Source organism: Pelophylax lessonae (genome assembly GCF_965119305.1).
Source record: "Pelophylax lessonae genome assembly, chromosome: 8".
Taxonomy (NCBI): domain Eukaryota; kingdom Metazoa; phylum Chordata; class Amphibia; order Anura; family Ranidae; genus Pelophylax; species Pelophylax lessonae.
The window spans coordinates 39642273-39659257 of record NC_138775.1 but is presented as its reverse complement, the minus strand read 5'-3'; the positions used below and the strand labels follow the sequence as shown (position 1 = coordinate 39659257).

Below are 16985 nucleotides of genomic sequence, written 5' to 3'. Positions count from 1 at the left end.
AGCCACCACAAATGTAGTACATAAACTGACATCCTGGACATGGGTCCTCTTTCTAAAGTTTGCTTAGACAACACCGAGAGTCTCCTACGTTCCAATGAAACGCTTTCTTAAAACAGGTGCAAGCTAACCTTTGGCAACCGTTTCTATTATGCTGCCATCTTCTCCTTTGTTACTAAAGTCTTCATCTTTAAACTGATCCTAAAATGACAGCTATATTGTCCACATCCACCAATCAGAACCTCTTGTGTAATTGGTGGGTGCAGGCAGTAGAGACTATTCATATTGTTTTCAGATTTTTCTGGCCCGGAAAAAGACCACAAGGAGCATCTGTGAAAAATGCAGCATGGATTCGGTTACTGAGACAACTTGCACCTGTTTCCAGAAGTAACAAAATACATCTTTAGATGGGTCAATGGGGGGGGGGTTCACATAGTTTGATATTTCTAACAACCAACGCCAGATTGGCAGACAGAAGCTGCTGGCACCATAACGGGTTAGACATCTTGTCTTCAGGCCTGTGTTCAAAGTTCTCCATTCACAGTGTATCAAGCACCAGTGTTTTTTTTTTCTTTCTATGTATTGGTTTAAATAACCATTTATTCATATATATATATTTATATATATTTATATATATATATTGATGTATAAAAATTGATAATATGCTGTATTACAGGGAACAGGTCCAGGGAGAGCAAGAAACGTAAAAGATAGGAATAAGCGCAAAACAAACAGGAGGGAAGACGGGGTTGTGAATGCAATAAATAAAAGTCAAAAAATAGCAAAAAAACAAAAAAAAGAGTACATGGAAAATTGTGCACAGTAGATCTGTATAAAAAGGTGGGTTGAGGAGCACATCCAAATACAAAGGCTTGAAAGGGGAATTGATGAAAACTATAGAATAGGTTGTTGGTGTGGGATTATGAAGTTCCACGGTTGCCAAAAGCCCAAAATCCGTCCAAAATGGTCCTGGCGGAGCACGCGACAGGATGGTGTCCAGGAAAAGAAAAAATGTAGGGGGAAAAACCATCAATAAAAAAAAAAAAAAATAATAATATTAATAATCCAGGAATATAAACAGAGGCAGACGGGGTCCTGGAACTCCTGACCCCCCCAATCCAGAGTCTCTTCTGCCAAAATTAATGTGCAATATTTTGTTTTTCCTTTTTTTTTTTTTATGTATTTTTCAGAAAGACTCGTCGTTTACCACAGACATGTCGCCCTTGGGGGTTGAGGAACGGGATGATCCTTTGTCTGTGCATTCTGAGCCGGAGCCGCTCTGGTTCTGCTGTTCTGAGCCTGCGCTGGAGGTGACTGTGGAGGACGAGGTGGAGGAAGATCGAGTCTTTTCTTTAAAGTCTGTGATTATTACCGTCACGTTTCCCACTGTTACGGCAAGCTGCTGTGCGGTACTTCTGTCTACGTTTTTCAGCCTGGGCCTGGAGATAAAAACAAACAGAATGATCCTTATTGGTTGTAGAGATTTACCACTACAAAAGCTGGCCATACACGGCTCGAACGTCATCCAATTTATGTGGATAGGCTGACTTTCGAACCATGAGTGGCAATGCCGACACCACCTGCCATCAACAAAGTTTGATTGGTAAATTGAAGGAGCCGGATAGAAAAAGTTGACTGAACTTTGCATCTAATTAGGTGCAGTCACAGTTCAGGTATTCTGACAGCTGCGAATCCTGAATTCCAGATCAGAATAGCCAGCTGCGGGTGATTCTTTTTTCAACAACTACATCACTAGCCTAGTCTCAAAATACCAACCTAATCGCTCTCTTCGTTCCTCTCAAAACCTCCTGCTCTCTAGCTCCCTTGTTACCTCCTCCCATGCTCGCCTCCAGGACTTTGCCAGAGCCTCTCCAATCCTATGGAACTCCTTAAGCTGGATACACACTATCCAACTTTTGTGGTTAGATTGCCTTCAGATTTACCTTTTCTATGTAGTACAAGGGCCTGCCAGATTGCATACAAATTGAAAGTGTTTAGGTTTGACCTCATATTATATGGTTTTGGTAAGTCTAAAGGAAAAAGTCTTCAGAAAATCTTATAGTGTGTATGGCCCATTACCCTTATCTGTTCAATTATCTCCTACTCTATTAGCTTTTAGGCGATCTCTGAAAACCCTCCTCTTCAGTGAAGCCTACCCTACCCACACCTAACAACTCTACCTCCATTTTATCCATCTGCCCATCCCCCTCGGTTACTGCCTTTTGTTTCACTTGACCCTCCCTTCTAGATTGTAAGCTCTAACGAGTGATTCCTCCTGTATTGAATTGCACTGTAACTGTATTTTCTTCCCCACATTGTAAAGCGCTGCGCAAACTGTTGGTGCTATATAAATCCTGTATAATAATAATAAAAATTTTTAGTGTGGGTGATGTAATCCATTTGTTCAGCTCAGTGCAAATTAGGACGCCTATCTTTACATGCATATGAACTTTAATGGCATCCCAGTCTTAGTCTATAGGGTTCAATATTGGGTTGGCCCACCCATTGCAGCTATAACAGCTTCAACTCTTCTAGGAGGTTGTCCACAAGGTTTAGGAGTGTGTTTATGGGAATGTTTGACCATTCTTCCAGACGCGCATTTGTGAGGTAGGATAAAAAGGCCTTGCTCACAGTCTAATTCTCTAATTCCTCCCAAAGGTGTTCGTTCAGGTTGAGGTTAGGACTCTGTGCAGGACAGTCAAGTTCCTCCACCCCAAACTCACTCATCCATGTCTTTATGGACCTTGCTTTGTGCACTGGTGCGCAGTCATGTTGAAACAGAAAGAGGCCATCCCCAAACTGTTCCCACAAAGTTGGGAGCATGGAATTGTCCAAAAAGTCTTGGTATCCTGGCGCTTTTAGAGTTCCCTTCACTGGAACTAAAGGGTCAAGCCCAACCCCTGGAAAAACAACCCCACACAATAATCCCCCCTCCACCAAATGATTTGGACCAGTGCACAAAGAAAAGTCCTGACCTCAACCCAATAGAACACCTTTGGGATGAATTAGAGCAGAGACTACAAGCCAGGCCTTCTTGTCCAAAATCAGTGCCTGACCTCATAAATACGCTTCTGGAAGAATGGTCAAACATTCCCATAGACACGCTCCTAAACCTTGTAGACAGCCTTCCCAGAAGAGTTGAAGCTGTTATAGCTGCAAGGGGTGGGCCAACTCAATATTGAACCCTACAGACTAAGACTGGGATGCCATTAAAATTCATGTGGGTGTAAAGGCAGGTGTCCCAATACTTTTGGCAATATAGTGAATGTACCCCCCTACTGCCTCCTACTACAAAACTGTGCGCATGGGCAGATACAGCACTCACAGAACATGTCAGAGCCCAGCGGCACATCTGCGCATGTGCTAGGGATCTTTTGCATGCATACAAATGCTGTGGGACTGTGTCATGTTCCAGTCTGTGTTCATGAGGGAGGACCCAAGCGCTGATGTGCCGCGGAGCTTGGCTAAGTCCCGAATACCCAGCAGAGATCTGTAAAAGCACCAGATTTTTAAAAATGGTGGTGCAGGAGAGCAGCAAGCGGAGGGTAAAAAAACATGCTGTAGGAATAAGAAAGGAAACAAAAAAACAAAAAAAAGATTGTGATTTTTAACTGTAAAAGTATCAAACTGTAACAATAAAAGTCAAATTCTACAGGATTTTAAAGGGCAATTAAAGGTTCTATAAATCTCTCCGACGGTGACACAGATTGCTATAAAAGCTGCCTGTCTAACTTTCCCCGGAAGGGCTGCTGGTCAGGTATTTAATGGCTTTTTGTGTTCCTGTTGGGGAGATTCTTCTCACTTCCTGTGAGGTCACCAAAACAGGAAGTGAACAGAACTCTCCCCATTAGGGGCAAAGCAATCTAATCTCGACAGAGTATATAATCCTTCAGTTCTTAATCAAAAACTGTTCATATTAAGAGGCCAAGTTCAACTGTTCAGTCTTTATTAAGATCCCCCCCCCCCTCTTTCCCAGGTGCACTTTATTAAGAGCCTGCTGCTGTCAGCTTAGATTTGTAGTAGTGGACCAGCAATACACAACCTATGTGCAACACTGCCATGCATGGTTCAGAGCTTGAATTTAAAAGCTACACTAGGCTTTTCATTAAATACAAATATAAAAGGTGAACCCCCCCAGTCACCTTTGTACTTTCCCCATTATGATCAACTTCTCCAATTGCCCAAGCACATTTGAAAATCTTACTATACAGCCCAAGAGGTGGCGCACCATCACAATGCACACTATGGGGAGCCTTGTTCACCAATGATCGCTCCCCATTGCAAGCATTGTGATGGTGGTACACACAGTAAAAATAAAATTGTGTGCGGACTGTTACACTAGCTGGCCTGGAAGAAAGGCTGTCAACAGGGCTAAAGAGAAAATGACACGTGCTTAGACATGAGTTTGAGATGCTTCTGACATCATTCAGATTTCGTTGCGGTGCAACATACGTGCTTTCACTGTTGTTGCATTCTCATAGACTTGTATCGGGAGAGAAGCAGATCTGACGCCAGCAAAAGCCTGCCGACACAGGCCCTAACTGAGCGGATTCCATTCAGGTTTGCCAATTCTAATTCCCACAATAAACATGGACATTAGAGGGGCTTATAAATCTACAACCAAATCAAAAAGAGAGAAGGCAAGCAGAAGTGCAATAATCCCATTGCAAATTACCATTTGGTGAAATTTACAGTAACAACCAAAAACGTGTAGATTTACCTTCTAAATATGAACTGCTGGGAGGACTGGAGTTGAGAAAAGTTGAATTGGACTGTATGCAATTCTCAGCACTGCATGCTATGATGGTATCGCATGCATTATAAAAAGAGTGATGTTAAAAGTGTATGTACCCAATGGGGAAATTCACCTTCTCTGTTTGACCTTGTGACCATACTCCATAGCCCCCCACCACCAAACCAACCCTTCTTACTAAATCCGGGGAATCTTCTCCCTTGTATTTTGTAATTTGGTGCCACTGTGTGTGGCTCTGGATCTGTGAATAAGAAGACTACAAGTCACATCTGCCACCGTGGAATGGAGTAGAAATGAGTGGACGTCATTACACTTGTAATCCACTAATACTCGGTCCGGTCCTGTAACTGAAGGCCTGTACCCCAGTATTGACCTGCAGCTGGAGGAATAGTCTGCAGAAACCAGAGCACTGAACCCATGATCCACGGATTGCAACGCTTTGCAGGCTTTAAAGTGTTAGTAAACCCAAAACACGATTCTTTTGCACAGTTTAGTAGAAAATGTTGTTATAACTCATAATAACATTATTTAATTCACATTGTGTGTACCTGTCAAAAAGTCATCCTCATTTGGTTGTAGCCCTGAGAAATCTGCTGATCTGTGAGCTGGCATAACACCAAACCTTGGGGGTGGAGATCTATCATTACACTTTTCCCCTTCCACCTATACACAGAGTCTCTCTCTGTACTCTTATGTCTCGCTCTCTCTCTGTACTCTCTGATGTCTCGCTCTCTCTCTGTACTCTCTGATGTCTCGCTCTCTCTCTGTACTCTCTGATGTCTCGCTCTCTCTCTGTACTCTCTGATGTCTCGCTCTCTCTCTGTACTCTCTGATGTCTCGCTCTCTCTCTGTACTCTCTGATGTCTCGCTCTCTCTCTGTACTCTCTGATGTCTCGCTCTCTCTCTGTACTCTGATGTCTCGCTCTCTCTCTGTACTCTCTGATGTCTCGCTCTCTCTCTGTACTCTCTGATGTCTCGCTCTCTCTCTGTACTCTGATGTCTCGCTCTCTCTCTGTACTCTCTGATGTCTCGCTCTCTCTCAATCTGTATTCTTTGATGTCTCGCTCTCTCTCTGTACTCTTTGATGTCTCGCTCTCTCTCAATCTGTATTCTTTGATGTCTCGCTCTCTCTCTGTACTCTGATGTCTCGCTCTCTCTCAATCTGTATTCTTTGATGTCTCGCTCTCTCTTTGTACTCTGATGTCTCGCTCTCTCTCAATCTGTATTCTTTGATGTCTCGCTCTCTCTCTGTATTCTCTGATGTCTCGCTCTCTCTCTGTACTCTCTGATGTCTCTCTCGCTCTCTCTCTGTACTCTCCGATGTCTCGCTCTCTCTCAGTACTCTCTGATGTCTCGCTCTCTCTCAATCTGTATTCTTTGATGTTTCGCTCTCTCTTTGAGAGAGAGAGAGAGACATCTCTCTCTCAATCTGTATTCTCTAATGTCTCGTTCTCTCTTTGTACTCTCTAATGTCTCGCTCTCTCTCTCAATCTGTTTTCTTTGATGTCTCGCTCTCTCTCTGTACTTTTTGATGTCTCGCTCTCTCTTTGTACTCTCTAATGTCTCGCTCTCTCTCAATCTGTTTTCTTTGATGTCTCGCTCTCTCTCTGTACTTTTTGATGTCTCGCTCTCTCTTTGTACTCTCTAATGTCTCGCTCTCTCTCAATCTTTATTCTTTGATGTCTCGCTCTCTGTCTCTCTCTCTCTCAATCTGTACTCTCTGATAGCTCTCTCAATCTGTATTCTGATATTTCTCTGTACTCTCTGATGTCTCTCTCTCTCTCTTCCTGTACTCTCTGATGTCTCTCTCTCTCTAATGTCTTTCTGTATGCTCGGCTGACTCAGTGAGCACTGAGCTTTGTACCTGAATCTCTGGAGGAAAGGATAGAGGAAAGTAAAAGTAAACTCGACTCAGATCTCAGCCATAGAAAGGTACAGAGCGGCAGACACGCCCCCTTCACTTGTCTCATTACACAAGCTGTCAAAGTAGAAGCAGTGCGGTGACACTTTTTTTCATGGTGTAGTTTTTAAAAATCAGAACGGAGAGGATTACAGACAACAGGCTGTTCTTCTATCTGCCATATTCTGTACAAATGATGTTTATAACACCTTTAATGCAAAAAAATGAAAAAGATCTTTTGCATGCAGGCTAAGTCCATTCAGCGTAACTGCCGGTGCATTTTTTCTGCTCAATTTTCTTTTTTTTGCATACGCCCGTACAATGTATACATGAGTACAACTATTCACGTCAATGGAAGGTTGAACATCGCACCTGGGCAGAGGAAATATGCTGGTAGTTATGCTGAATGGACTCAGCTGTAAAGGCAGTAACAGCCCAAAATGCACTTTTTAAATCAAAATGGGTGCATTTTTTTTTTTTTTGCAAAAGGTGGGATTAGCCTTTAATTCTTTCCTGTTCGATGCAAAACAGAAACCAGAAAAAAAAAAAAAGTTTTGTCTGTGCATTCACTTTAATAACACAACAACCCTTCTGTTTGTCAGTGGCACTTACCTAGAAGTGTGGTTAAAGTTGCCGATCTTTGTCACTGAATTTGCAGACTGAATACTGTTCACTTCGCTCTGTGGGTCTCTGTGAATATCTGGCTTTGGTCTGTGGGAGAGACAACCAAAAACAACACACGCTATTTAGATTCTGTTTATGTCAATACAGACACACGTGCCAAGTCATCAGTCTGTTTGGCTAGCATGAGCTGTACAATGTGGAAAGATAGGGAATGCTCGCTATCGCGTCAGCCTGAGGCGGGGAACCCGTGGCTCCTGGCAAATGCTGGAACTTTAAATCCCAGCATGGTGTACCAATCATCTACTGGCAAGTCAGAACGGCCAATATACTGCTTAGCTGGTGAGCACAGATATGATGGCATCCCTTGCTGCTGACCTGCGCAATCTCTGCTCTACGGTCCTGATCCTGCCTGGCTCAGAAGAAGCATACGGAGAGAAGATCACACCTATCAGGCTTTATTGGCAGAGCCCAACCCTGTATCTTTACGTGGGCAACGACACCGCCCATAGTCTCCGCCTATAGTCTAACCGCCAAGGTTCCCTTTAACCACTTCTGGACCGGAAGCATTTGCCCCCTTAATGACCAGGCTTTTGCGATCTGGCGCTGCGTTACTTTAATGGACAATTGCGCGGTTGTGCGACGCTGTACCTACATAAAATTGATGTCCTTTTTTCCCACAAATGGAGATTTATTTTGGTGGTATTTGATCATCTCTGCATTTTTTTTTGTGCTATAAACTAAAAAAAGAGCGCCAATTCTGACTTTCTGCTATTTAATATCCCCCCCCCCCCAAAAAAATGTAAAAATCTATTTTTTCATCCCTTTAGGCCAATTTGTATTCTGCTACATATTTTTGGCAAAAAAATAAAAAATAAAAAGAATCCCAATAAGCGTATTTTGATTGGTTTGCGCAAATGTTATCGCATCTACAAACTAGGGGAAATATTTATTTAATTTTTAGTTTTATTTCTTATAACTAGTAATGGTGGCGATCTGCGACTTTTAGCGGGACTGCGACATTGCAGCAGACAGATGGGACCCCAACTGACATTTTTGGGGGGGATCAGTGACATTACTACAGTGATCAGTGCTAAAAATATGCTGTAATAATGACACTGGCAAGGAAGGGGTGATCAAAGGGTTAAGTGTGATCCTAGGGGAGTGTTTTCTAACTGTATGGGGGAGGGACTTGTAAAATGATCACAGAGACCTGTGATCCTATATAGGGTGATCACAGTGTGATCATTTCAGAGTTTACAACAGCAGATCGCTGTTCTCTCTCAGCGGGGAGCGATTGCGGGTGCCGCCGGTCCCGTGGATCGGCATCCCCGCTACCTAGTGGGGGCGAGAGCGTGCAGCCGAGCCAGCCGGCCGCAATATATATATATATTTGGCAGGTGGTCGGCAAGCGGTTAAGGGGGCTGTGTGGGAAGAATATAATAGGACTCTTAGTAAATTTGTAGCTGAAGCAGGCAAACAGCTAATACACAAATAAAAACTGTACACAGAAGGGAGCTGTTGTACCAAACAAGAGATTTGTATTTCTGTCTATTCTGTCCTAATATTTAAACAGCTCTGTCACACAGTACAGCCCTATGTGACAGGATAGGAGACCACATTTTTCTCTGCAGCAGCTAACATTTACAGGTCTTGTCCTTCCCCCAGGCTGTGACTAGACAGTGAAATGAGAAGCAGCAGACTGATGAACTAATCCCTCTGTCAACTCTGCTCTTTCCTCCTATCAGCATGCTCCTTGTTAGCACATATGCATTATGTATAACTGGCTCCCTCTCCCAGCCCGAGTTCTGCTATACAGGGATTGCAAGTGGCTTATGCCAGGTCAAATTCAGGTACTTACTAAAACATCACTAAATGTATTTTAAATGTAAGTACAGAATGATATTAAGTTACAACTTTTATATGTCTAGTTCAGCTTTAAAGTGGATGTAAACCCTCACATACACCCAGATACACAGATATGGGACAAATCTCCCTACATATGCTTTACATGTATATCAGCTGTTCTCAGCTTTCTAAATTTTTTATAAAGTGCAGATCATGTTACAAATTGTTTCTTCCTCTTCCAGCAGCGGGAGGGGAGTCTAGGCATACACTGTGCATGAGCTGATTGGAGGAAAGGCACACCTCCCCCCCTCCACATAGGCAGAGGAACGAATAATCTTGCAGAGCTGTGCCGTAAATAGACAAGCTCTCTACTTATCTGTCTCCAAGCACCCTCCCAGACAAGTTCCAGCTGCTGTTATCTCATGTGTCAGAAAAATTGTCAGAAGTTATCATGCTGATAACAGCAACAAAGCAGCAGAAAGACACAGAACTTAGGGCCCTTTCACACAAACAATCCGATCAGATCCGCCTGTCAGTTTTTTAGGCGGATCTGATCGGATCCTTCATGCATCCCTTATGGGGCTATCCGCTGCTATCCGATTCCGATCCTGTCCATGAAATCCGGACGGATGGAAACCCTATTTTCCATCCGTCCAGCGGATTGGATGAGAATGGACAGGCGGTTTGTTCTCATCCTATTCCCCCATAGAGAACAGCGGGGATCTGACAGCTCCGTCTCCACACACAGATCGATCCCCCGCTGAGCAGCATGGAGTCAGCCGGCGGAGGCGGACCGTGTGAAAGGCGCCTTAGGGCTTTGGAGAGAGATCGGTAAACACCGCAGATACACAGTACCCAAGGTCAGATTTCATGAATGGGGTTTACATCCACTTCAAATTAAAGTGGAATTCCAGGCTATACCCAACTAATCTTAAAAATGTTTCCTCCCCATCTATGCTGACTAATCTGTGCAAGAAAGATGTAAATACTTACTGATTTTCAGGCCGCTCCGGTCATGTGATATCCCTTGTATCAGTTAGTGGCAGCTGCAGGGGAGAGGAGAGCGCACTCAACTATGGCTGGTGAGTAGGGATTGACCGATTATTGGCAAAGCTAATATGGGCCGATATGCACTTTCCCCGATATATCAGAATCGGCCACAAAGTAAACCAATATTGCCGATATTTCGGAAAGTCCTTGTACCGAATGATGCCTGCAGCTAGTGGCATCACCCCGGCACAGGCATCCATAGTCGGCAGTCTTGCAATGACAACCGATGCGGCTGAGAAGACGCTTGGCTATCATTACAAGGAGCGGGAGGAAAAGTTGTCCCCCCTCCAGCCGCCTTCCGCGACTCGCCCGGGTCTCCCATCCTAACGGACGAAAATAGTACGAAAGTACTAAAGTATGAAAATATCGGCCGATACGCAATGACCAAAATATCGGTATCGGCGATGAAAAAACAATATCGGTCGATCACTGACAAAGCAGGGACAGGGTAAGACTGCTGTATTACTTCCATAAAGAGAAACAAGTAATGCACAGGGTATATGGTCTAAGGTCCAATTAAGGTGTCCCTGGCACTTAGACCAATCCTTTTGTCTAGAGGTGTGCTGAATGGAAATTTAGGTGCTAAAACCGAAAATGTAGGATGCACTTGGCAGAAAACCGAAAATGACAGTTTTTAATATATATTATATATATTTGTACGACTTTTTAATTAATATAATAAACTTAAACGATAATGAATTTATTGTCGGCTTTTAGCTCAATAAAAATGCATTACTTTAAATTCTATGTCTTCACGCTGGTCTGTTGCACTTTCGTTGCAGTGTTAGGGCCAGTTGACACCACATGCAGCCCAGTGCGTTTTTTTCTGCATCAAAAATGCATGGATAGTAGGTTATATGGTTTTTCCATGGCATAGTTCACACCAGTGCAGTCAGTTCCAGTGTGTTCCAGAATAAAAAGTAGAACATGCTGCTTTTTTTTTCTGCACTGAACCGGACAGGATTGTGGTAAAACGCATCACAAAAGCCCTGAAACGTGCCAAAAACACACTGGAACACACATCCTTAATTAAAGTGAAGAAAAAAAAAAAAAGGAAGGGGAAAAAACACACCGAAAAGGCATCAAAAATGCACCAAAAACATATATAAAAAAAAAAAACTACATGCAGAAAAGCATCAGGATCGCCTTCGGACTGCATTTTTAAGGTTTGAATTGGCCCTTAAAAATCCTGCTTACTGCAATTTTGGTCAGTTAAAAAAAAAACTGCACCTTCCCGTTGAAATGCATTGAAAACGCAGCAAGAATGCATCAATAACTCACCGTGTTACGTTTTTGATGCCGTTTTTGAGTCATAGGACTTAAAAAAAAAAAAAAACTATAAGCACAGTAAAATTGTTGTAAAAACTTGCGGTTTCGGCGCAATTATAGGCGCCTTTTTTCTCTGGTCGGCAAAATGCAACCATTTTCAGCCGATATATTTTGGCAGCCAAAATTTCAGTTCATCTCTACTTTTGTCTATAAAAAGGTGTAGAAATTTTTGGGCAGGATATATCTGTATTTTGGGCTGGCAGCTTCTCCACACCAAAGGCTTTCAACTGTTTCCTTGGTTTGTAATTAAAAGAGATGTACAGCCAAAGCTTGTTTGGCTGCACATCTATGGATCACAGGAGTGCAGTTCGTTCTGCACTCCTGTGACCTGTTTTCAGCAGACAGAGGGCTGACGTCACAGAGTCGGTCCAGGCACCGCGTCATTGCAACCATGGAGTCGGGATCTGCCAGTTGCCTGGACCGACACCCGGCTCAGTCTCTCAGCGAGCCGCCAGCTCCCTCCCCCTCCACAGCCCAGCGCTCCAATGAGCGAGGAGAGGGCAGAGAGCGGTGACTGACAGTCACCAGCTCTCTGCTCGGGGAGCTGTCAGAACCGAGCGAACAGCAGTGTTCGATCATTCGGTTCTCAGTGTAGAGGCGCCGGGGGACAGATGGAGAATCCACCCAAGTATAAATGGGGAACAAAATAGAAACTCATACTTCTCTTTTAAGACAGTCTAAAACTGAAGGCCACAACAGAAGTTGAATCATCCATAAACCATGTTTTTTCCAAAACATAAAAGACTATTACTGAGCCAACGTGTTTCAGGGGTCATAAAACTCCTTCACCAGGGTTTGATATTGGATTTAGCGTATAGTGGATTGACTGTAGTACATGCAGGGTTCTAAACCAGGCTGGTTCTGTCAGCAGCTGTTTTAGGTTATCTGTTCTTCTACACCCCTGAAATGTGTTGGCACTAACATGCGTACATACTTACCTTTCCAGCATCCTGTGTATTGACACATCGCCACTTTGCTACTCCCCGCCAAGGTAACACACAATTTATGAAGGTTGAATACCTGTTCATCAGGACCTAAATCCAGTAAAACAGACTTTAAATGCTTTCCAAACTGATAAACTGGCTGAACATAAAAAGCTAAATCGGGGGAGATCACTGTACTAACATTGCATAGTTAGTACAGCAAGCTCCTCTTTTTTTTTTTTCTTTCAGCCTCATGGGTTGAAGAAAACAAACTGCCTGTGTGCAACAGGCGTTAGGCCTTGATGACCCGGGTGTATGACAGGGTAAACCTGTGTGAGGGCAGCGTTTACCCGCAATGGGATGCATAGGTGCTCCATGCACCTCATGCAGGCAATCCAATTCATGTCAATTGGAACACAGTGGATGCACAGCCACAAAAGTACCCTGTCTGCGTTCATGGATATGCATCTGCATAGATGTCAATTTGGGATATGTGGTTGTGTCCATGCAGCCACTGAGTCCCAACTGACATGAATGGGACTGCCTGAACAGAGAAGCATGGAACACCCGTGCGACTTAACTGCGTGTTTTAAACTGCAATTGTGAACAAGACCACAGAAGGGAAATCTTCCAATAAGGGATACTTGTTCTGATGTCAGCTGTATTAAGCTACGTTCACACCTGCGAATGGGCCCAACACAGATTACATGAGAGAACCCCAGTGGGTGTTCCCCGGCGAATAGCTGCAGAAGGCAGCCCCACTGAAAGTAATGGGAGGCCGATGGCTTCCACAGCCCACAGCCAAACATGGTCACTGGTATGTATTGTCTCATGGAGCTGGGCTTAGGGACACCTCGGGGACAAATACATGTGAGCGGCCGCAATTAGCTGCGGGAGCCTGCAGCCACCCATTGTTTTCAATGGGAATGCCACTGTCAGCTAATCGCTGGAGAGCACCCACTGGAGTTCTCACATGTAATCAGTCCTGGGCCCATTTGCAGGCGTGATTGTGATCTTAGGGTAACGGCCTCCAAACTGTGGCCCACAGGCTAGATGTTGCCCTTTGCTTGGCTTTATTCGGCCCTTGAGGAAGCAGTCCTCCCACTGACACCAATGATAATTGGGTACCATTCCTCCCAGTGACACCAATGATGACTGGGCACCATTCCCCCCACTGACACCAATGATGGGGCACCATTCCTCCCACTGACACCAATGATGGGGCACCATTCCTCCCACTGACACCAATGATGGGGCACCATTCCTCCCACTGACACCAATGATGGGGCACTATCCATCCCACTGACACCAATGATGGGGCACCATTCCTCCCACTGACACCAATGATGGGGCACCATTCCTCCCACTGACACCAATGATGGGGCACCATTCCTCCCACTGATACCAATGATGGGGCACCATTCCTCCCACTGATACCAATGATGGGGCACTATTCATCCCACTAAAACCAATGATGGGGGACTATTCATCCCACTGACACCATTGACTGTGTACTATTCATCCCACTGGTACCAGTGATGGGGTACTATTCATCCCACTGGCACTAGTGATGGGGCATTGTTTACTCCTACTGATGCCAGGAAGTTTCCTAATCCCACTGGCCACAACTAATGCCTGAAGGACAGTTAACTGGCCCTTTGTTTAGAAAGTTTGGAGAACCCTGTCTTAGGGGATGCTCCACATATTGAAGAGATTTCCTGTTGTGTATAAAAGATAGGGAGTGAAGGCAAATCTCCCAATAGGATGGCAAAAAGAAAAAGGGAGAAAAAATTGGAAGGAAGTTTTTACCCTTCCCTACGCTAAATTTTTATTTTTACTTTTAAGCTTTAGGCATATACTTGAAGGTGTTTTTGTAGGTTCACTTTACCTTTAAGCATAAATTTTCCAGCAAACGTCTTCACATTAATCCCAATTAGGCTGACGTTCAATAACATTTTTTTTCCAGCTATTCCTTACAGGACTGTGAAACAGGATTTAAAACATCATTTCTGAGCCAAATTCAATCTCTTGACACATAAAAGGAGAATTTTTTTGTCAACGTTCAAATATCTGTTGGCCGATATATCCCAGCAATGCGCTGGTCCCTCTCCGGTTTGGAATGTAAATGAGCTATTGAAACCGTAGCAACAAATACACAACCTCCCAATATCAAGTAATTATGGGCTCTTCAGCCACAAATTCAGATCGTTTCTCACACGAGGAGGCAAACAATGCGCAGTCTTTATTCGCAGACAATGAGCCTTTTCACTCCCCTCCTTAATTCACGCATCTGCTGAGCCAATGATGTTTACAATGATACAATGTACACTTCCAGAAAACTGACAGTTGGCTGTCAGCGCTGGCATTTCTCTCCTATCTGCGGTCATTAAAGAGCCTTTAACATCTTCCTTTGCTTTTCATATTGCAAACATTAAAGGAGAACTTTGCTCAGAACGGTTTAAATCTAAGGGTTCATTCAGACAAGCATAAGTATTTCTCAATGTAAAATGAAGGATCTTGCTGGCAGTAAGATCCTGCCTTTTAGCTGTCTGCAGGGCAGCCATCAGGGGGGGGGACAGCCCATACACATTCCTAAAGCAGGGCAGAAGCAGCTTCGATCGGGTCTCCGATGACGTAACCCGGAAGCGGCGTCCATGACATCACATCCGGGTTACTCGGCTGCTAAAGGCGGCAGTTTCAAAAAGTGAATGTATTCAAAAATGCAGTTTTTGGCGTTTTGAATACATGGAAGTGTAGTGGAGGGGTCGAGGGTCTTTTAGACCCTCGATCCCCCCATAAAGAGTACCTGTCACTGCATATTGATTTCACAAGGGATGTTTACATTGCGACAGCAATAAAAGTGATCAGATTTTTTATTTTTTTATTTTAAAAACCTGTGTTAAAATTTAAAAATAAATAAAAATAGAAAAGAAAATTCCCCCCCCCCCGTCGCCGTTAGCTCGCGCACAAAAGAAAACGTATATGGAAGTCGCGCCGCAAATTAAATTGCTGTTCAAACCCCACATGTGAGGTATCGCCGCGATCGCCAGAGTGTGAGAAATAATAAAAAAAAAAAGAGCTACACTCTAACTCTAAACTGGTAACCGTTAAAAATTTTTAAAGCGTCGCCTATAGAGATTTCTATTGACCGTAGTTTGTCGCCATTCCGAGGGTGTGCTTAATTTTAAACCGTAACATGTCGGGTATCTATTTACTACGCGTGAAATCATCTTTTACAATATACAAAAAAATGGGCTAACTTTACTATTTAGTTTTTTTAAAATGCAGTGAAATGTGATTTTTCCCCAAAAAATGGCGTTTGAAAGACTGCTGCGCAAATACCGCGTGACAAAAAATATTGCAATGACCGCCATTTTATTTTCCAGAGTCTTCGCTAAAAAAAATTATATATAATGTTTGGGGGGTTTAAGTAGTTTTCTAGCAAAAAATACTGATTTTAACTTGTAAACAAAAAGTGTCAAAAATAGGCCTGGTCTTAAAGTGGTTAATCTTCCAAAAGGACAACCACCCTAAGCACATAGCGAAGATAAAGTAGTGGCTACAGGACAACTCTGTGGATGTCCTTGAGTGGCCCAGCCACTGAACCAAATTGAAAATCTCTGGTGAGATCTGTAATTGGCTGTGCACCGACACTCCCCATCCAACCTGATGGAGCTTGAAAGATCCTGCAAAGAAGAATGGGAGAAACTGCTCAAAAATAGGTGCTAAGCTTGTAGCATCATACTCAAAAAGACTTGAGGCTGTAATTGGTGCCAAAGGTGCTTCACCAACATATTGAGCAATGGCTGTGAATAATTATGTACATGGGATATTTTTTTAATTTTTGGTTTTAATAAATTTGCAAAGATTTCGAACCAAATTCTTTCACGTTGTCATTATGTTGTATTGTTTGTAGAATTTTGAGGAAAATAATGAATTTAATCCATTTTGGAATAACGCTGTAACCTAACAAAATGTGTAAAAAGAAGCACTGTGAATACTTTCTGGATGCACTGTACGTGTAACGTTTGTAAGACGTTTATATGCACCTAGCGATACAGAGTACATGTACCCTACTGCTGGTGGACATGTAAGTATCAACACTATTGATAGGTCCTTGTTACCCAGCATCCTTGGTTGCTAGGATGCACGCTCCCTCTGCTGTCCAGTGTCTTTGGTTGCTAGAAAGCAGGCAGCCCCCTCTGCCTAGTGTGTTCAGTCTCTAATGGCGCTTTTCCACTGCATGGAACCGAACGGTTCAGCTCGCTTTTGTGCTTTTCCACTGCTGGTACCGCATGGTATAGTATAGGAACGGTTTGGTACGGTACGGCGGCGCTTTTCCACTGCATGGAACCGAACGGTACGGCTATGAAAAACAGTACCTACTCGATTGTGGTTCCAAGAGGTACCATAACCGGTACCATATCCCACAATCCTTTGCATGCAGTCACTACTAGCCACTGATTGGTCAGAGAATCGTTGTTATCCCACCCACTTAACTTTAGTACTACTTTAGTGGAAAAGCAAACCATACCGTACCGTACCGAACCGTTCCAACACCGTA

The 16985-nt window shown here is 43.6% G+C and overlaps 1 protein-coding gene across 1 annotated transcript in view; it reads right to left on the bottom strand.

The window, feature by feature from the left end:
- Positions 1-420: 420 nt before the first annotated feature.
- The window catches only part of RYBP (RING1 and YY1 binding protein), a 118002-nt gene continuing 101437 nt past the window's right edge, over positions 421-16985 (bottom strand). Inside the window, exons 4-5 of the mRNA XM_082266115.1 lie at positions 7263-7361; positions 421-1436 (exon numbers count right to left, since the gene is read on the bottom strand). Coding sequence (XP_082122241.1) covers positions 1184-1436; positions 7263-7361 — 352 coding nt within the window. The 3' untranslated portion in view covers positions 421-1183. The remainder of the gene's footprint in view (positions 1437-7262; positions 7362-16985) is intronic.